We start from the raw sequence: 22012 nt of genomic DNA, 5'->3' as shown, positions 1-22012 counted from the left end.
GTGGCAGGTGTTTACGTTTCCTCTCTTAATTAAATATACTCCAATATAGAATCATCGATGTGTTCGAAGTTGTTTACAAATATTTTTAGAATCGTCGGGGTTTTTTTTTGTTCTCTATATTGAAACTTTTAGCGGCAAATCCTGTAATTCATGTATATGCAAAAACTTTGGATAGTTTGGTAATAAAATAAAAATTATTGGCGAAACCGAAGAACATAACAAGTTACGTAATCTGTGTGCCTTCGTGTGTATAAAAGTTACGTGGCTATTTGCGTGACAAAAATGCTGACAAAATCCTGTAACAAACGCGTGACAAGATCATAGGTATAACACGAGCGACAGAATTAAATGTTCTGTTATGCCAGAGTTTCGTACGTGCATAAAACATATTTTTCGATAAATAAAATATATACTTCCGAAATAATTCCAAACTTTTAATTCTGTGATATAGTGGTAGATACTTATTGTGTAATAATAATAATTAATTTGATAAGTTAGTGATATTATTTACCAAAATATGCGTATAATACATCGCTAATGTTTTTATATTAGAATTATTATAAATATTATGTGAATAAAAATATTATATACTCTTAACAAATAAAATAATTAAGAAATATATAGAAATATTTGTAATATAAAATCATATATTTATTATACAAGTTGTACATATATCACAAATCTTTAATCTCTTTTTATATAACACTATGTGTACATTATGAATGCTTCTTGATTTTATTTTTTACGTAACATTTAAATACTGTCCATATTATTAGCTTTATTGTTATCGCTGTAAATTCGACGTATCTTTGCTATTGTTTGATGAAAAAATTGATGAGACTTATCATCATTAGATCAGATACAATTTACGCCATGTACGTACAATAAAGCTGAAGTGTGTTTTTCGCAACTAATGATTACATGTGCATTATTGAAAGAACGCAGTGAACATTTTATCTCTTCATTATCGAGGAAAATTCGATAATAAGATCTGCACAATATATGTCTATTTTTATCGATGTAAGTTAACTTACTTTTTATCTTCTTTCAATTCTAAGAATTGAACAAAGATGAAAAGTAATTTAAACCGAGATTAATTAGTCTGCATCGATAGAAATGTGCATTAGGGCGATTTGAATCAAACTCCGATTTCTTATTTGTGTGTGTGTGTGTGTGTGTGTGTGTGTGTGTGTGTGTGTGTGTGTGTGTGTGTGTGTGTGTGTGTACATACATACATATATGCATGTATAAATACATATATTATATTCATATTATTTATACGTACACATATAAATAACGAATAATAAATTATATTATTTAAAATTTGTTATGTGACGCATTTCTCTAATAATAATGCTTATATGCAATCTAGCTAGCATGAAAAGTACATCGTTTTGGGCCTGAAGACTGAAGATTAACGAAGAAATCTTTCAAAATTTTTCAAAAATCGAACAAATGTTCAGTTCTAAGAATTTTACAGAATAGAGGAGATAATAAAAACACTTTATCCAAATGATTCTGGAGCGATTGGATTAAAAAAAAATATTTTTTAGACACTTTCTGCTAATTATACGCTTAATTGATTTTAATTAATTGTGATTATTGTATGGTTTTCCAAACTCGGAAAAGTTTTTTCCAAATATCTCCAAATGATTTCCAAACGATTGGATAAGATAATTTTCAATAATTTTTAATTTGTTTGCCAACTATACGTCGGTGAGGCTGATCTTGCGCACAACCGGCACAACTATCAATTACCGTCCTGCGCACGCGTGGTCACGTGGCGAGTATGAAGAAGTAGGAGAGCAGCTGTGAGCTGACGGAGTGAAGGGTTAAGAATAGGATGGGGAATACAACCTGCAAACCAACACAAACACAACTGGAGATATTGGAGTCGGCTGTATAAACATTGCGGTACGGGGGAAAGGTTCGGGTGGAGAGGACTGGAGAGGAGTTGGTGAAGTTTCGCGAATTTTCTGGGGAAAATATATATGGTGTCCCGAAGCCTCGCGGCTCATGGCGCGACGACTATAAAGCGAGACGCGAAGCGCCCGTTAAATCGGTACGGTACCGCTTTTGTACGGCTTCTCAGGGTGAATACGATTACGAGGCACAACGACGCGACGCTCGTCCGTGATCCGAGACGTACAGGTTAGCGTCCAAATCGAGATGATTCATCGTAATCGTTTAGCATAGTGTTTATATACCTTCGAGCCTTCGAGTTCTATAAATAGTGAACAGACGTTACGCTAATATGACGTTTCTGCAGGTAATTGAGCGATACCCTGGATCCACGAGACCCACGAGTAGACGTACGGCCCGGTACATCCCAAATGACAGTGAGTGATACAGAACAAATAAGGGGTCTGTTTTCTGTTGCCGAACCAGCTGAACTAGTGTACGCTCTCTGTACTTAAAGTGAAATAGGTATATGTTTTTGCAATTTGGCGAAAGCGAGAAGGGAAGTTCTAGTGCAGTCCAGTGCAGCGATATGAAACAGACCTAATTAAACAGTTCTGAGTCATCGGGCGTAATCTAATAATTTCTGTCAATTTTATACAATGTTCAATTGGTCTTTGATATATCCTTGTCTTATTAAATAATGAGGCTTCAATTCTTTTTGGCAAATTTGAGAAGATGTTATATTGGTTCTGTCATAACTAATTTTAGCAAATGTACCGATCTTGTTTTAGTAGGTACTACAAAGGCCACTGTATATGAAAATATCTATGTGCGAAAGCGTAATGTAAGTATTTTGATCAATAAAATGTTTAATATACGTTCCGCTAAAAATGTGATATTATTTATATTGGATACTTCATAAGTCGAGATATTTCTGTTATGTTTTTCTCATTAAATAATTTCATGTACAGTAGTCTTTAGCGTGAATCAATGCAGAGTAGTGCAAGTGACTGAATCTGTTATATATATTGGTGTTATAAAGAAAATTCCATGTTACTGTATGCGATGTATTTCTTATTTGCGTGTTTATCATTTCATAGAATACCATGGGCGGAGCACACTTGTGTACGCCGCAGTCCATCTTTCAACAGATGATAAACCAACAGAATCCGCAGCAGCAGCAGCAGATTGGACCATGGATGCAAACGCCGCAGGTACCACCGATAACCATTCCGTGGAGTGTACCAGGGTTGCAGCAATCGGAATTGGTTAGGTTCACTGGAGAGACCAGCTCTGGACCAATAGTCCATCAGAAGAGAAAATTAGAAGCGCCAGACGTTGTAGATATGTGAGTACCGTGCACTTTACATACGTCTACCGATTGATTATGTGGCAAAATCCTGACGACGTGTTGTTCCTCAAATAGGCGTCAAACAAAGCAGTTTATAACAGAAGAAAAAATAGCTGCACATTTCAAAGATCTGCACATTAGTTCCAATTACGAATCCGAGAACCCGGTGCCGTCGACTTCTACTGCTCACCCATCGTCTTCTTGTCGTAAGCAATTAGATATGGATCTAGATGTCGATGCAACGAACGCAATAAATACCGAACAAACGAGCGAGCTACATCCAAGATTGGTCCTTTCAGAGGAACTCAAGCGAATGCAAGAGGAACCAATTCTGCCGTCAACTCTTATATCTAAATTGTAAATATAAATCAATTATATGATCTGATAAAAATATGACGCTTATTTATTTGAGAGAAAGACAGAAAAAAACTGAAAAAAGTACTTATAAAAGTACTATATTTTAGTAACTAAATCTGGTTTGTTTTTTCTCTTTCAGAGAGAGGCCCTCTATGGCTCTGGTCCTTTGGGAACCACCAAACAGGCATCTTCGTATCCTGCCAACGAGAAATACTCCAACGCCAATTCCGAATACCTCCGACGACAATAATAATAATAACAACAATAATAATGACACTATTCCCGATCTGAATAACATATTATCCAATGCAACATCAACGTTCGAGCCAATGGAATTATGAGGATCTCTGGTTAGTACAGCTCACTTCATCTCCATATACATTGAGAATGAAAAAAATATAAATATTGTAATCTGAATGGGAAAAAGTTTCAATAATCTGCAAGATGTAGATTAGGATAAGGGATATAAAATATGTTCTGCGGTTTTTTCTATTATATAATAATCAAATAATAAGTAATTTGAGTGATGTTGTGTGAGTTTGAATCACATCTCTAATATATTATTTTCATTCGATTCATTCGATAATCATGGATTTCATGTCACTTCATTGTACTTTGTTATAATTTTGCTATTTAAACATGCTATATATTTCTTTCATTATATGTATACTTTATTGTGCATTATTTCGTTACAATTTCTTATTTATATAATTTATGTAATAAGTATATAAGAAAAATTATTATTGTTATGCAAATATACATAACTACAATATTTAATGAAATAATATGTTGAAAATTAAAGAGAATAGAACGCGTATACAGGGTGTTTCAGAAGTATGGAACAAACTTTAGGGGATGGTGGATCTTACCAAAAGAATCAATTTTTGTTAAGGAACGTCCCGTATCCTCCGACGCGTCCTTATTCGGATCGCCTGTGAAGGCGACTCGCACGATAGCATTGCGCGTGATGTCTAATAATATTAGTCCACGCGTCTTTAATTTTGTTTTTGTATTTTTTGTTGGTTTTTTAAATTTTATTTACACATTTTATTACAGGAAATGTTCAAAGTGCCTGCCTTGTACCTGATCATATTTATCATATCTGTGTAGCATGGAATTTCTTACTGCTTGGAACATTTCAATATTGTTCGTGATTTGATCAAAAGCCTCAAATAATTCTTTCAATTAACTCCTCCCTAATGTCGACTGGAGTGATGTACACCATTCAGGTGATCGAACAAGAACGCGTCAGAAGACACAGGTTTCTTAACAAAAAGTGATTCTTTTGGTGAGACCTACCATCCCCTAAAGTTTATTTTATACCTTCTGAAACACCCTGTATATGGTGTCCCAAAAAACTGAATATTCTTTTAACAATAAATTTTTTGGCCAATTTATAATACATTTTAACAAAGATGTGTAGGAAGTTTATCGTACATTTATTACAACTTTTTAATCCTTTAACTCATACATTTTAATTAAATTTCACAATTTAATTTAAAATTCTATTACAATAAATTCCAGTTGAATTTAAACGATGAATATAGTTTTGTTATCTATCTGGTTCCCGTAAATTTATTTCACAAAGAAATCTTTTTCTCAATCACTTATAATTTGCAGATAATTGATCTAGACTAGACATTACTGTCAAGAAAGGATTGGCTTCAAATTGGTCGAAGAATTTATCAAAGGATATGTATCAATGGATTTGGAATATTCTGTATATTTGCCATTTTTAATTCCATACTTTTTTATAATAAAACGATATTACTAGAGGTTTGTAATGGAGTTGATCTCGTCTATTCTAAGATCATTGGGACCGAGCATTTTCTTTATTCAGAGATTTTTCGTCAATCTTTATTCTTATTAATGGCACAAGCACAAAATGTCCTTTTGTGTTTTGTAATTTTTTCACAATTGTGCATGTTAGTAATGGAAGAACACTGCAAGAAGTCTTGAGTTAGAGAAAAATCGGCGACTCGGAACAAAGATTCTTAGAATAGAGGAGAAATAAATTATATATATATATATATCACTAACAACTTCTTAGTTTATATTTTGCACATAATGTTGAGTGAGTGGGAGATGAATATTAAAACGAGAGGATAATAAATGATAACATGTAATGAGCGTTTATTATGAATGGTTGGGTATGTATTAGTATGTACTAGTTTTGCATTAAAGTACGATTATGACGTATTAAAACTGCAACCAGAATTTTAATACCTTTTCCAATTTTAGAGCAAGCAAATTGACACACGTTCGCATTATTAATTACTTTATCCGTTATTAAATCCGTTAAAATTACCTTATCTAAATTCCAAGTATATGCCTCATTTTTGGTAGCATTAATTGTTCGTTGAGAAAAGATGTTTAGCCAATTATCTTTAGATTAACTTTTATCAATGGTAATGAATCATTCAGATGTTAGCTCTTTTTTTGCTATAACTTGACTTCTAATTATACTCCGTTTAACGAAAGATTGAGAGTAGATCGGACGAAAACTCGTCCGTCTCGCGCAGGTCTCCCATCCCCCCATGAAAGGCTTAAAAAGCCCCCCTCCACACTGCCGTGCCGTATACGAGCACGCTACGCTCTCCCCACTTTGCCCACCTATGCACAGAACCACTTTCAATCTCTCGTTGAACGAAGTATAGTTACATTTGATAATGATTTATTTTCAGTGGATGTGAAAAAAAGGGTCAGTAAAAATATCTGACAAAAATATTTAACAATAAATTCTCGTATTCCTCGTACTCCCGAGAGAAGCAAGAAAAGATTTAAACCAAATAAGTAACATTTGCTTTGCTAGAGAATAATTAACACAATTAAGAATTTTTAATTGACTATATACTGGCAATGATTATAATCGTGGCAACGATTATAATCGTCGTGACAAATCGTCACCGCGTTTCGACCAAGGATTCTGGTCATTTTAAATTGATGTAATTTTAGATTGATGTAATTGATCAATTTAAAATGACCAGAATCCTTGGTCGAAACGCGGTGACGATTTGTCACGACGATTATAATCGTTGCCACGATTATAATCATTGCCAGTATATAGTCAATTAAAAATTCTTAATTGTGTTAAAAGATTTAAAACTAGGAATTCCAAGAAGGATTAATTGAATTAAAAAGACATAATGACTACATAAGTAAACTTTATATCAATTTTCTATTTATTTATTTTTAAATTTAATTTTGTGTCAACCTTGTAACATAATGATTTTATCTTACAAATAAAAAACCTACATCACCTACAGATTTCACCGATTTTAAATATTTCCAAGCTAGCACTATGAATATCCGACTAATATCTGTATCTGTATCTGAAATAATTATTATCCATATATATTCGAATTATGCAAAATGATTTAAATCTTCTAGTATTCGAAGAATCGAATCCGTGAATTGGGATGCAAACTAAAAGAAATTGACAGAAAATTAATGGCAAAACACAATATGCCATAATTTGTTGAAATTGTATGTAACTTTACATGCATGTACATATACACAAAGATCCTTTTACGCTTTGTATGCTTTATGATTACGCAGTGAAAATAAATATATACTGAAAATCTTTAAAAACAAGAAAAAAAATGATATTTTTCGTTGTAGAAAACATTCTTTTAAAACTAGCGAAATAAAAATAATTAAGTAAATAAAAGCTAACTTAGCAAAGCCCGAATACCTATGAAACACAAGAAAAAAAATATACAGTATTCTTTCTATTTTAATTACATTTTTGTTGTACATAACTTCAATCAAATTTTGCATATTAATGTTGTAATTAGTTTTCTGCAATGAGGAAAGGGGAGAAGGAGTAAATCTATATTAAAAACTTGCAGATTCGGTTGTTTAGATCCTAGATAGACATTTCACTCTATGATAGTTCCAAATTTGAATAATGGATAATTCGGTGAATTCATTATTTGGATATCCAAATATTGGCAAATCCAGATTATGTGTTCAGAGCCTTAGTCCAAACTCGGCAAAAATATACATACATATATATATGTTGTTTCTAAGTTAAATATATTACAGGCCTTTAATATGTAATTTAGACTCTTGTACGTTCTTGGTCTTCACATTCGAACGGCCGGTCTTCCGCTAAAAGTTTCCTAAATGCTTTAGGATCCTGCAACGGTTCTCCGTTAATCGCCGCTATGACCTTATCGCTGTCCAATATCGTGACATGGTTGCCTTCAATGTAATGCACGTCCACCTTGTCTCGCGTGATCTGAAAAGTTTTTTATGCTGTGTTATTAGGTATCGATTACGAGAAATTAAACATCGAACACGTTTGTGAAAAGTACACGGAGGAAGCGTAATACCTTGTGTAAGCCATAATCTTCTTCATTCATGTCGACAAGTTGTGTTGTGGGTTTCAAGAGTGTTATAGGCGATCGTATTCGTTCCAAGGATGACGAGTCGTAATTTCGAAGAGCGAGAATGTGCATATAAATAGTTTTGCACAAAGTCTTTCTAGTTTCGATCAAAGTTTTATCAGGAAGGTACGAAAGGAAAAGATCTAACTTCTCTTCCCAGGTCTTACATTTCTCGAGATCCAAAAGTAGCTATGAAAAAAAAAAAAAAATTAGTAATAAACGGGATATTGACAACAAGAATATGCTCGAATACGATCGAGAAGTATTTTAGCAGCCAGTAAAATCTACCTTTCCGCTTAAAGTTGATTGCATGGTATCCATGATAGTAAGCAAGATATTATTTTGAAGTTCTTCCTCTGTAGCGGATGGAAGATATTGCTCTAAAGTAATTTTCAGCATGTCAGGAGCACCGTCAATCAGCACCAATCGACCACTCAAACCTCGTTTTTCCAATCGTTTCACTAATTCGAGGGCAATTAACGAGCCGAACGAATATGCGACTATAGCGAAACCTCTTTGCTCTTCCGCCTTTGGTAAGATATACTGGAAATTTCAATAAAACGTATGTCATCCCGCATGGACGAGCACTTTTCGATTCAACAAAAGCATTCGTTAAAGGAAATATCGAACGAATATCTAATTTGATTTATTATTCGTGCCCTTCCGTGTATACGTACTGATAAAAGCATATCGGCGTATTCCGGTATAGACGTATAGTTACGCCCAGTTTGTGTCAATCCATATTGCAGGGCTGTTGCGATAGGTTTGATCTTCGACGCCAGTGGATTAAATAGCTGTCCGCAACCCTGTATACCCGGCAAGAGGAACACTTTGATCTTGCGCGGATTCATCCTAGTTTGTAAATCCATATGGGTCTCTGCAGACAACGCTTCGTTACCCAAAAATATCAACAGTTGAATGCCAGATATCTCGGCTTTCTGTTCATCGGTCTGTTGAGTCTGTGCTTTCTCTCGTTCCAACTCCTTATCGCGCATATCCGTCAGTTTGGCAAAGTTCAGATTGCGGATGTCCTGCGCGGTGAGGAAGATATCGTACTCACGTTCCAGTGTTTGCTTAATTTCCACGGCCATCATCGAGTCCATGCCGAGTTCGGCCAACGACGTGTTCTGAGCCACGGTCTTCAAATCTTTCAGACCTGCAAAAGTATCGAGACATGTAATTAAACTTGGTGTATTATCGGTGGTGATGTATATTCTTGAACAACACGACATAATATATCAGCAATTATATAACATATATGATTTTTATTCCAGAAATATTGATTCTACTAAAAATATACTTAAACGGTTTGTAATTTGAAAACATGGAATTAATATTTTATCCCTTGCGTAATGCATATAATTTATAGATTCCTCTCTTTTGATTTTGTTTTAGAAAAGATTATCCTAAAAAATGACAACAATTTTACCCATTATATTCGCCACGGCCTCCACAATGTTGGCGGATCCATAAGCACCTACACGCTTCTCCGCTACCACCATGCTAGACACCACCGGGCGATCCTGCAACAAGAAGTTCTCCAACTTCTCAAGGCAGGACGATACCTTTTGCTGCAAAGTACCGCCAATGACGAGCTCTTTGTTGTTATCCTGCCACTCGGCGACGAGGCCAACTTCACCTATCGCGCCCCATTGAATAGCCAGCCCCGGTAGACCGTTCGCCACTCTGCGCTCGCAAATTCTCTCCATCACGGAGTTAGCCATGCCGTAATTCGTCTGTCCAGCGTTCCCTCTGCCGCAAGAAACCGAGGAGAAAACTACGAACTGCCGAAGTTGCGGGCACAAACTTCTGGATAGCTCGTTCAGCATCTTCGTAGCCCAAGCTTTCGCCCTGAAACTCTCCTCGAATAACTCCGGCGTTTGATTCGCGCAAATGCCGTCCTTCAGCACCACGGCGAGATTGAAGATCGCGTCCACCGGGGCCTGTTTCTCCGCGGAATTCAGTATAAATTCGCAATCCTTGCGACTTGAAGCGTCTGCCCCCGTGATGATAAGCACGTTCACGCCGTAAGATTTCCATAGCTCGACCTTCAAGCGCTGATAACCGTTCTTTATTCCCGTTCTTGATGTCAACACCAAATTTTTAGCGCCTCGGCGTACCAGCCAGTCGGCCAGTTCCAATCCGAAACCACCTAGTCCACCCAGGATGAGGTAAGTTTTATTACTGTCGCAGTAGTATCGAGGTTCAGCGAAAATAGGTTTGTTTTCAAGGACCTTCTTCTCATCGCAAATTTTCAGAAGCACCTATAAAAGATATGTAACATAGTCTTAATTGTTAACTTTCTTTTAGTTTCTCGCAGACTTTGATTTACTCTAGCAATAAATTTAATGCTCTTTTCAAAGCTTGGGAGCATCGTTAGGTGACTATAACATTGCAATAGAACAGCTGACAGCAGTTGGCCGTGTATAGTTACTATTCCCAGTAAACAAAATGTTAGCACTACTTTAGCAATTCCTAACAGATTTGAACATAATATTACAATAGATTGCCATCAACTGCATTTCTTTTTACCTTGCCTATATGTTTTCCAGCCGCCATATATCTGAAGGCCGTTTCCAATTCATCCTTTTTAAAGACTTTTCTAACGAGCGGTTTGATAGCTCCATTTTTCAGGCCCTCGTTTAGGATACCATGCAGCTTTGCCTTTTCTTCTTCTGATGTAGAAAAAAGCAGATTGTCGAGTAGAATTCCGTGGAAACTGACTTCCTTCAAGAAGATCATCATTCCCAAGGGATTATTTGCAGCGAGATCAAACTTGCCGATCTCCAGGAAACGACCGCCCTGCGCCAGACAGCGAACCGACGCCTGGAGCTTCTCCTCGGCCAACGAGTTTAAAACGATGTCTACTCCGTCGCCTTTCGTCTGCTGAAGTATCATTTGCTCGAAGCTGGTGTTGCGCGAATTGCCAATATGATCATCTGGGATCGACGGAAACATCTCGCGAATAAACTTGCGTTTTTCAGGCGTTCCCACAGTGGTGAACACTTCGCAGCCTTCATTAAGGGCAAGATGTATCGCCGCCTGACCGACGCCACCAGTGCCAGAATGAATGAGCACTTTGTCGCCCTTCTTCATCTCGGCACGCTGATACAACGCGATATAGCATGTTGCGTACACGCATGGCACGGTGGCCGCGTCTTCCAATGACCAGTTGTCAGGCACGTACCAGCACAACTTTCTATCGGGTTTGACGACATTCGTTATACATCTGAAAAAGTATAAATTTATTGATCGTACAAAAATCGAAAATTTCAAGCTCTCGCGTGTGTCTACGATAATCCAATCATTAAATACGTTAATAAACTTTTGAAAATATGCCGGAACTTAATACTTTCATTGTGTAGTATGTCCCTTTTCTAAATGATGAAAGTATAATAAAAACGATACTTCAATGTATGATTTTACAAATGTAAAGTATACAAATATATTTTTAATAAGATTATTACTTTTGGATGAAAAGTCCCATCACGCGACGACCAGCGGTATCGATACCGGCATACTCGAAGCCAACTGTGCTTTCGTCGAATTGTTGCTTACGCAATGTGTTATTATTCATAGCGAGTTTTCCTGTGCTCATCATGATATCTCTAAAGTTGAGAGGCGAGTACACTACATAGACCAGATCCTTTTGATTAATATCAGGCTGTATAGAGCCCTGGATCCAACGAAGCGAGCTTAAGTCACCAGGTATCTATATTTCAAAGATATATATTATACAAAAATGGAGTAATTATATTATATATAATACAATAATATATAATATTATATAACTGCGTATATAAAAATAATAATAATGTATAAATATATGTGTGTACAAACATCTATGCAAGATGTTTCAGAATACGGTATGTTTTCTTACGTATTACTATACATACCATTTGTTCGACATACGCATGACGGACTAGCTTTGGCTGTAGACTCGGTAGCGGTTGATGTCTGTAGGAACCCCATATCTTTCCCGTTCTCAATACGTTGATCGGCAAATCCAGTTGAAGCTGTTCCAAGTATAATGGATTTTGTAGGGAAAACTTAGGAGCTTTGGTATCTTGTATCAATATGCTTCTGATTATTTCTCCGCCTGGTTCCTTTCTCAAGCAATTCACGAAGCCTAGCAAACCACTTTCCAAGTCTCCCTCGCTGACGAGTATTATCCTCATGGCGGCGGTCTCATTTTCCGCATTCATTAACGAATTCAATTTCTCGAGCCAAGTGAACTCATCATTGTTAACATGAATGATTTCCGTTTTTCTGATCAGCTGTTTCTTCTTCTTCTTTAAAAGTACAATAGTCTCTTCGCCAATAGTCTTCTCTAGAATCACGTCTAATTGTAAGTCGTGCTTCGAAGATGTCGAAAGATTTTCGGCTTTGAACGATCTTTCTCGTGTCAATACAAAACCGCCGTTTTTCAGTTTCAGTAGGACCTGCTCCAATTGTGTTTTCTTATCTCTTGATAGTAGCCCGATACCGATGGCAAGCATAATATTCTCTTCTTTAGACACATTATTAATGTCCATGGAGATCACATTCGAGAGTAATGATTTGTCGTCAAAACGATTAGATGGTGCTGATAGATATACCTTCGGTTGAATTAAAGGCAATTCACCCAGAATCTCAGTAAGCATCGGTGATACTAATTTATCCGCTGTCACATTGTCGGAGTCGTCGATCAACTCGATGGTCTTCACATGAATAGCTTGATGATATTCGAGCGCGATCTGCGTAGACAATCTGATCGCCTCCTTCAGGGATGTTTGCGCTCTATCGCGGTGAGCCACGAATTTATATTCTTCGAGGATTGGGTCGCTAGCTGGCAGTCGGCGAGGTATAGCCGTAGCCTTGACACCACGGATTTCGACTCCCCCTGATAATATGGTTTCCCATTCTTCGTACACGTGTACGGGGAATTCTGCAACGAAAAAGTGCAGTATTTATATATGTGTAATTATAATGGTCATATCAGATTTATTAATGTAAGAATTATGATGAGAGTAATAGAGAAAACAATTTATAATTTTGACTTATTTAAACAACAATTAAATAATTATAGTCGATAGTGAATTGATATTGCTTATAGTATATGACTTTTTTAAATACATTTATATATGTATAAAAAGTGTGTGAAGTTGAAAGTTCAGCACGTTATTGAAAAATATTTTACAAAATATCTCTAATTTAAATTTCTTTAAGAGGTGCAAAAAAATTATTTTGATCTATACGGAAAGATGAACAAAAGTAACACATATAAATTATATTGACAACGATTAAAAATTCATTGCTAGTCCACGCTATGATTTGAATTAAGAAATTTAGTTAATCTTCTTATGCAAGAACAAACCTCGTGAAATATTTACCAAGTTGAAAAACGAAATGTATAAACTTACGTTTGTCTTCTGAATCTTGATTTCGGACTTCCTGCTGGTGAAGTTTGGTGTCAATCACGATCTTTTGTATTCTCGTAGGTACGTATAAATTTTTCGTTTTCATTCCAAGAATCATCATCTGTAGCATGTTGTCGAGGAACGTTACCCAATTCCAATTACTCGCCCAAGCAATGTGTCCCTTCTTCCCTGACATAGATGCGCTTTTTAAGGAACGGAAAGTGCCTGAATATTGATATCCCCGCAATCTTAGCTCTTTATAAATATCCTTAGTGTTCATAACTTCTTCCTCGTCGTCATCTTCTGGCAAAAGCGCAACAGGTATCTTTTCTTGCGCAGGGTTCTTCACGACTCGAATCAATCCAGTCACAACTGCAGCACCATTTTCCGTTATCTCGAATCTTCCAGTACCTGCAGAAATAATTATCGCGATTAATTAATTAAAATATAATTAATGAGAACATATACAAATGTTTGAATATACAAACTTCAGGCTTGCACAGTTCGAACAATTTAAAATTCAGTCTTGAAATTTGGATTTTTCAATCACATGAAAATTTCGAGCGACAATCAAAAAGATTAAATCTTTTAAGATTAAAAATGAAATATTATGCATCCCATATAAGATATAAATAAATGCGATTGTTGCCATGACTTTGTATTGGAACTATAAATTGTTAAATGCAATTGATATGTAAGTTAAGACATGTCGATAAAATGGCAATGATTGTTAATCACGGTAGTACTCTGTATGTTTTGTATGAATAGAAACATCGAGAATACCTTTTTGAACCATCACTGTTAAGTTAATTTCGCCTTCTTTCGGTAGATGGGTAGCACGGATGAAGCTGACATCTTCGAAGACGACCGATAGCTCTGTGTGCAATTGCCCATGCAATATACCAATACTTTCCCAAACCATAGCAAGGTATCCCATGGCGGGTATTAAATTCTTCCCATCGATAACATGACCGGTCATTGATTCATAAGTCTCGTCAGTTACCGACAAAGAAACGACTCTCTCTCCGGAAGTGATCTTCTTTTGCGTCTTATACGACGTTACGTACCAGTCGTCAGTGTGTTCCCATCTTGAAGGAAATCAAATCATTTATTTCAGTTTATTATGTTAATCTCTCAATAAAACTTAATAGGATTCTCAAAATAATTTTCGTGCAATTTTCCTTCATTTTTCTTGTTAATTGGAACTTCGTAAGAGTAATGATCGAAGGACAGTTACATTTTAATACATTAGAAACGAATTCTTGTTTTATTTCAGATAACCAAACATTTAAAATAATTTAGATGATTTCTGCAAACCTACCTAACAGAAGGTGAGATCATTGGGGTACCGCAGCTAACTGGATACTCGATGGGCGGATAGAGACTCGCAATATCCGGTTGTAATCCTGTATTGTAGAGCTTGCCGATCGCTTGCAGGAAAACCTCGACGTTGTCTCTGTGACCGCGCTGGGTGAGCGCGATATTCGTGACTCCCGGGCCGAGGGATCGTCTCAGGATAGCTTGCAGTAGACCGTGGGGTGCGATTTCGATGGTCACGGCATCCTTCGGGATCATACGCGCCGTTTCCTCGAATAGTACGGGACTCAGAAGATTGTTGGTGTGGTATTCGGCGGACGACAACTTGGCAGACGCGGTGGACCATTTGATGCGCGGTACAGACGAGCTCACCCATTTCCGGCTGCGTGACTTCGGTTGAGGAATTACCTCGTTCAGATAAGCCAGAAGTTTTGGCCCGGCGGGCGCGATGTAACGACTGTGATAGGGTATGTTGCTGCATGGCACTTCCTTCGCGAAGATTTGCTTAGCCTGGTTAAATGTACGTGAACTTAGTTGGAACAAATATTAAAAAAAAAAAAAAAAAAAAAAAAAAATACTGTTGGGAAATATTTATAATTCGAAAACGTGATAAATAAAACCACAATGAAAATGTCATATACGTACACAAATGTCGCGTGTATCGTCAGATTTTAATTAACACGCTGGAAATTGTTTTAGCGTCGCGTTTTGCATTGTTAAAATATCACATTTAAATCCGTTTAACATCTATGTTATATTTTTTATCAATACAGATTAGAAGAATTTTTTTATTAAAAAAAAACCAGTAAGTTAGACAATAATAGAACCTGCAATTGGGCGACAAATTCTTTCATTGATTCAGCGGGTCCACTAATGGTGCTACTGTCAGCAGCATTATGACAAGCCACTTCGATGTCGGGTGGGCACATATCTTTGATGTCCTCGTAGCCAAGACCAACAGCCGCCATCGAACCGAAAATTACTTTAGTTTCGATAGACGCTAAACCTCTCGAGTACGCTGATAAGATCATTTGTTCGGTGGTGAAGCATCCGTCTGCGTAAGCGCAACCGAGCTCTCCGACGGAGTGACCAATAATATTATCCGGTACGATGCCCACCGATGTGAGGAGATCGACCAGACCAATCTATAAAATTCATATTATATCAGAATACGATGAAGAATAATAAGAAACCTCTCAAATTTAATTAATGATATTACACGCTTAAAATCTTAATTATAAATTCTTAATTAAAATAATGCTAACTAAAGTAATATCTAGTCATTCTAGTCTTACTTAAAAAAAAATTAAATATATCTATATAATTTTTTATATAAGAATATTAATATATCTCATTGTATAATTTATTATTAATTAATAATAATTTTGTTAATTATTTTAATTTCTGACATTTTTAATTTAAAAAAATTTCATTTTTATTATGCCAATGATATCGGGAATGTGTGTCGCATGATAATATACTGCTCACCTGTACTGCCGCGATACCCACAAACGAATGCAAAATATTGTCAAAAGTAGATTTGTCTTTATTTGTCAGTATATCAATGATATCTACACCGCGCGGTCGTAAGACGGCGTCGCATTTTCTAACAGCTTCGGCAAAGACGGGGAATCTCAACAGATCGGTACCTATTTAGAACAATTCAACAAGTCAAATAAACAAAAAGGTATCAGGATAAAATATATCATTTTCATTTTTAGAAATCAAAAAGGATTTAACACGATACGCACCCATGCCAGGCCACTGCGATCCCATACCGGAAAATACGAACCAAATTGGTCTCGTAGTTCCCAAATAATTTTCTGTTTCCTTTGGGATATGCTCCGTTTTTTTCGAGCCGACTATTGTGTAGCCTCGATACAGATGCCCTTGGATATCCTCAGAGTGAATGTCGTGCAGCAGGCGGATATATTCAATATCTACCGGATGTCTCTCGATCTACGAAAAGAGAAAAATAAATTTTTCCATGAATCTATAACAAATCCAATCGATAGGGAATGCCTCGATGAACATTTCGCTCTATGTCGATTTTTCTTTAAAGAAATCTGTCGAACTTCGTGTAAGTATCTATTTAAAGATATAAATTTTCCAATTTTCCATTATTAATCTATGACTGATATATTTCATTCATTTTCTATGTTTTATATTAATTAATTTTTATATGATCTTTCTCTCAACGTCTTGATTCTTCATCAGTTTTTACTTACATCGTTTAAGAATACTTTAATAGAGTCCTCCGTACGTCCAGATACTGTTACGAGTCTCGGTAAATCATCAGATGGTGCTCCATTGTTGATCTTCTTTTTCGAATAAGATTTCAATACGATGTGGGCATTGGCACCTCCAAAACCGAAGGAATTAATACCCACGTAACCACCATCCCATGGTGTCTGCTCGGTGATGACCTTGATCCTGCCATCTTCGAGAGCTTTCAAACCTTCTCGTGGTCGGTTGTAATGTAAATTAGGTGGAATTATTCCGGTTTCACTTGCTATTATTACCTATGGTAAATATTGCTTAATGAATTAATATACCATAAACCTAAAAGCTATTTCCTGTTTATTTCTTTCAGTCAAATATTCGAATACTTGCATATACTTGAATATTGGCAACAATTTTAAATAGGATTTAAAAAATTAAGGCTAAATACAATTTATATTTGTTACTATTCGGATAAATCCAACTAGATATTAAGATTCTAGAAAATTTTAAATAAGTAATAAAATTTTTTTCATTTTAAGAGGATTTTGACAAAGTTAAATTTATAAGAGTTAATTATAGAGTAAAACATTTATATTCTACTAGCTTTTTCGCCCGCGCCTCGCGCGGGCTCAAAAGCTCTTCCTTCTTTTCCCCGAATAGTAATATTTACCCCCAAAAAATTTTTTTTTGAAAAAAGGAACTTTTTTTAAACAATTTTGTTTGGGGGCCCCTTGTCCCCGGGCTCAGACCCCTTCCCAAAACCCTCTACGGTCTAAGTTAGAGTATCATGAGATAGTATACCAAATTTGGCTATTCTAATTTGAAAACTGTGATAGAATAATAATATCACAAATTAAATTGATCATTAAATTCTAAACGCAACTGATGCTAATAAACATTCTTTTCCAGTAGATCTTTTCCCTTCGCTTCGACCCCTTCCCAAAACCCTCTAATACGGGCTAATTTATTAGACAGTAGACGATGTCTTCCCCGAATAGTAATATTTACCCTCCAAAAAAATTTTTTTGAAAAAAGGGATCTTTTTTAGATAATTTTGTATGAGGGCTCCTTTTTTATTTTTTAAATTTTTATTTTTATTTTCTCATATATTAATTTATTCTTCATCGACACCATTCCTAAAAAATTAGACAAATTTTGGCACCGGTTTCCAGAAAATCGGTCCATTAATGAATGAGTAGTTCGCAGTCAGATAGACAGACAGACAGACATTAGAAAAATTTTGGAACCGGTTTCCCAAAAAATCGGTAATGATGCGGTTCTCAAAATACGTCTACGGCCTAAGTTAGAGTATCATGAGATAGTATACAAAATTTGGTTGTTCTAATTCGAAAACTGTAGATTTGCATAGCGGACAAACATACATTATATAGAGATTTCTTGCTGTAATGAAAGGAATGTAAAAAAAATTAGATGCCAACGTCACATCCAAGTACTAACCGTGCCCAACGTTGCTTGACTTCAGTAATCGGACGAGAACAAAGCTATTACAGTATATACATTTGTAGTTCCTGCCTTACTAGCTTAACTACTTGAACAAGAACTGGTACGCAACAACGTGATATAGACGTTGGACGGTTGTTTGTAACAATTTTAGCTAGTTTTAATCCGGAAGAATTAAAGGATTTTAGTGGGAATTATAAATATAATGCCAATTTGCTAGAATTCGAGTACCTGAATAATTAATTCGTCAACTTATCTTATTATTATTGTATTAATATCTGAAAAATTTGAATAATTCGAATCTTAATATCCAAAAACTTGTTGAATTTATCCAAATCTGTGAATTTGGATTCAAAAGAATTATCTACATTACTTAAGAAATAGAACAGAAAGCTAATCGCTAAATTAAAATTAGGATTTATATAGCTACTTTTTTTGCTAGCTCTGAAAGAATTATCCACAACTAAAATAGTTTATCGTCTAAAAATGTAAATCAATATATGTATATAGTATTCCTTTGTCGAAAAATCGAAAAATATTTAATTAACTTTACCCTTCTCGTTTCTAGAGATTTGCAAAAGGATTGTTAACATTGTTAAACATTGTAAACGCGATATTTCTTTAAAAGAAAAAGAGTTACCTTGATAACTTGACACAGACCGCTAGCGGGCTCGGAATGACCCATATTCGACTTAATAGAACCGATCAACAAAGGCGCAGTTCTCTCTTTGCAGATGACTTTCTCAATCGCGTTGAGCTCCTCGGGATCGCCGACTTTAGTGCCGGTACCGTGACATTCTAGATAGGACAGATTGTTCGGCGATAAGCCACAATCCTCGTAGCACTCTTTCAGCAAGTTGCCCTGCATCAGGCTCGACGGGAACGTGATGCCCTGCTCCTTGTAACCGTCGCAGTTTGTTTTGCCGTAGACCACCGTGGCGTAGATCCGTTTCGCGTTCTTCGCCTTCTGCAGATATATGACGGAAATCGTCTCACTGCGAACATAGCCATCCGCGTCGGCATCGAACGCTTTGCTGCGACCATCAGGCGACAAAACCCCTGCAATCATCATTACCATAAAATATACGAAAATAATCGCCTATTATATTCTCAATTCTTTGTACGGTATTCATTGATTATCTTGAGAACGAAACTTTTTATTAAAAAAATCTTACTTTATCTTTTCGACTTATTATTAGAATTGTTATATTATTAATTTTTTATGAGATCACATCCTATATATGTATGATTTATATTATAAATATCAGTAATGTATGCTTCTTACTATTGATACTTTACATATTACTTACATTATTTACATTACTTACATTAGAACTAATAAAAAGAGACGTATTGCATTTTTAATGCAAAACCGTTTGCACGTAATTACCTAATTAATAATAGTATAATTTTCTTTTTTTTTAGGATTCTGCTTACAATAAATATTAACAAGGAAACGTGAGTTCTCTTTTTTTTATGTTGCAACGTAATCAAGGACGAGGAATCGTACCGAGACGAGAAAATTGCAATGATACGTAGGGATGAAGGCACAGATTCGATCCGCCCACGATAGCGGAGTCGCATTGGCCGTCTTGCAAGCACCGATAAGCGTGCTCCAACGCGACCAAGCTCGAGCTACAGGCGGAATCCAGAGTGTAAGATGGTCCAGTCACTCCTAGCCAGTAGGAAATCCTATTTGCCAGCATAGCTCTGCTGCACCCGGTAATTCCAAAGCCATTTACCTAATCATCACAAGAAAATTAAGAATAGAAAATAATTTTTCACTTTAATTGCTAACATCTTCGCCTCCTACATTTTTCTATCATATTTTTAGCAATAAGCAGGCGAGTAATTATAAATTTCGCAGAAATGTGAAATTTCTGACCTTTGAAATTCCTTTTGCATCCAAATTTAGATTGACAAAGTGAATCCCTATTCTTTTTAACTCGTCTATCTATTGTTACGTAATATACTGACGCGCATTAATACTGACATGATACTAACGTACCTGTAATTTTTCGTAAAACCAGGTCTTTTCAGATTCTGAGAAACACGCGCCCACAAAAACGCCGGTTCGCGACCCACGCAATTGCTTTGGATTAATTCCCGCGTCAACGACGGCTTCGTAAGCATGCTCCAGTAACATTCTGCACATCGGATCCATCGTGTGGGCCTGTTTGAAGTGGACCCCGAAGAACAGGGCGTCGAATTTGCCAACATCGTTAATCTTTCCTGTACGCTGAGGGATATCTGGATGATCTGTTGGCATTCATAAAAACATAAATCATCATGTCCATCCTGAGAGTTTTAATTACGTGAGTAGAATAAAAATAGACACATTTAACTGTATTATATATATATATATATATATATATATATATATATAATTATTATATGTATCATATATATGTATTATTCAAAGAGTTATATGTATCTCTACGTTTTACATATATTAGATATAATTACATATTTTAGATAGGAAAATTAACATAAAATTATATGTAAATTTATACACACATATATTATTTGATAACATTTTATGGAAAAAGTATGTAAAACATACTTGTTTGCGTAAGATATTTAACATTTGGTATATATTAATGCTAATAACAATATGTCTATTTATATTTATGGCAATTAAAACTTTTTAATTTATTCTGATCTATTAATCACCTAATTTCCACCGGCGATCATCATCCGTGATCATGTCTACCTTATTTAGTAAATTGTTTTTGAGCTCTTCCACATTTTTGGATTCTGGAAATCTGCCGGCAATACCAGAGATAACGATTTCTTCGCCAGGATCAGGTGCTTTGTAATTCTTCTTGGTTGTTTTCGCCGCAGACATCGTTCCCAGGATTACCTTCTAATTCCGTCAATACGAAGAAAAGAAACAATGTTGCTGAAGTTAGTTGTTGAAATATTATCTCATCAATTGTGAGATTTTTCAATTATGATAGATATTTATAATTAATTTTGTTATTAATTTTCACTGTATAGAAACTATTTTTTATTATAAAGAACTTAACGAGCTCATTAACTGGTTCGGTGACGCCTCGCAACTGAAAGACGAGACAGCGGAAAACGGCGAGTCTTTATAACAAAGAACATCCCTACCTCCTATGAATTCCATTACTGTAACTTTGAACTTCCGTTAAACATTTGCATTACTAGTGAGAAATACGTCAGATCGTTTTTTGAATAGCTAACTTACTCTCATGTACTATTTAAAAGAATTAAATTTCACAAATAATTACAGAATAACAATGGATTTCTGAATATTGTCTGCGTGCGTGCACAATGAGAATTATATACCACATTTTAATTAACGCATACATGTTCGTTAAATTTTTTTATAAAGAAGAGAGGCATGCATTTTTTGCTATTATAGAAATAGATTGAATTACGATAAATTTTATTAATATAACGTAAAATCCAATAATACTGTAATAGTATTTATTGGTTTACTTATATCCGAAATTTTTTATCTTATATTTGTAGTAAGTAAAAATTATTAAATTGCATCAAGTTTTACAAATATAAATTCTGCGTTTACACATATTCTCTATATTTTTACATTTCTCACATATAATTCTTTGCTTTTAAGACAT

At 35.5% G+C, this 22012-nt stretch overlaps 2 protein-coding genes across 9 annotated transcripts; one reads left to right on the top strand and one right to left on the bottom strand.

Annotated features, from left to right (window-relative positions):
* The first annotated feature begins 1797 nt into the window (after positions 1–1797).
* On the top strand, positions 1798–11464 carry LOC139778742 (uncharacterized). Of its 8 annotated transcripts, none has more exons than XM_071716872.1 (6): positions 1798–2151; positions 2270–2339; positions 3003–3250; positions 3329–3459; positions 3553–3610; positions 3750–5821. In XM_071716872.1, the coding sequence occupies exons 2-6, from the start codon at positions 2334–2336 to the stop codon at positions 3949–3951; spliced, it is 645 nt and encodes a 214-aa protein (XP_071572973.1). In that variant the 5' UTR covers positions 1798–2151; positions 2270–2333; the 3' UTR covers positions 3952–5821. The 8 variants fall into 8 exon arrangements, with proteins under 8 accessions (XP_071572973.1, XP_071572957.1, XP_071572952.1 ...); XM_071716856.1 differs by adding an exon at positions 2694–2746 and having other exon boundaries at positions 1800–2151; positions 3329–3610; XM_071716843.1 differs by adding an exon at positions 9397–11464 and having other exon boundaries at positions 1801–2151; positions 3329–3610; positions 3750–3960.
* Positions 6770–21482, bottom strand: LOC139778721 (fatty acid synthase-like). The gene is made up of 19 exons (XM_071716801.1): positions 21075–21482; positions 20410–20660; positions 19912–20143; positions 19042–19460; positions 16946–17239; positions 16469–16676; positions 16206–16366; positions 15545–15862; positions 14722–15227; positions 14184–14488; positions 13404–13811; positions 11898–12928; positions 11469–11713; positions 10534–11230; positions 9431–10265; positions 8679–9157; positions 8290–8544; positions 7948–8190; positions 6770–7853 (listed from the first exon to the last, which is right to left on the bottom strand). Exons 1-19 carry the CDS (start codon positions 21247–21249, stop codon positions 7674–7676), a joined length of 7242 nt encoding a protein of 2413 aa, XP_071572902.1. The 5' UTR covers positions 21250–21482; the 3' UTR covers positions 6770–7673.
* Positions 21483–22012: the final 530 nt, after the last annotated feature.

The sequence above is a fragment of the Temnothorax nylanderi genome, unplaced genomic scaffold (assembly GCF_030848795.1).
Source record: "Temnothorax nylanderi isolate EJ_2023f unplaced genomic scaffold, tnyl_v1.0 TNYL_tig0006_pilon, whole genome shotgun sequence".
NCBI lineage: Eukaryota > Metazoa > Arthropoda > Insecta > Hymenoptera > Formicidae > Temnothorax > Temnothorax nylanderi.
The sequence above is the reverse complement of the archived record's forward strand: the minus strand, read 5'-3'. Positions and strand labels throughout refer to the sequence as shown.

What these genes read in the sequence shown, in the direction of transcription:
- LOC139778742 (XM_071716843.1), top strand. An exon ending in GCGCCAGACGTTGTAGATAT is followed by an intron (nt 3,251 to 3,328) that starts GTGAGTACCGTG and finishes TTCCTCAAATAG; the next exon opens with GCGTCAAACAAAGCAGTTTA. An exon ending in TCAACTCTTATATCTAAATT is followed by an intron (nt 3,611 to 3,749) that starts GTAAATATAAAT and finishes TTTCTCTTTCAG; the next exon opens with AGAGAGGCCCTCTATGGCTC.
- LOC139778721 (XM_071716801.1), bottom strand. Translation starts at nt 21,249, where the DNA reads ATGTCTGCGGCGAAAACAACCAAGAAGAATTACAAAGCACCTGATCCT. An exon ending in GTCTGTGTCAAGTTATCAAG is followed by an intron (nt 17,240 to 19,041) that starts GTAACTCTTTTT and finishes TATTTACCATAG; the next exon opens with GTAATAATAGCAAGTGAAAC. An exon ending in ATCGCAGTGGCCTGGCATGG is followed by an intron (nt 16,367 to 16,468) that starts GTGCGTATCGTG and finishes TGTTCTAAATAG; the next exon opens with GTACCGATCTGTTGAGATTC.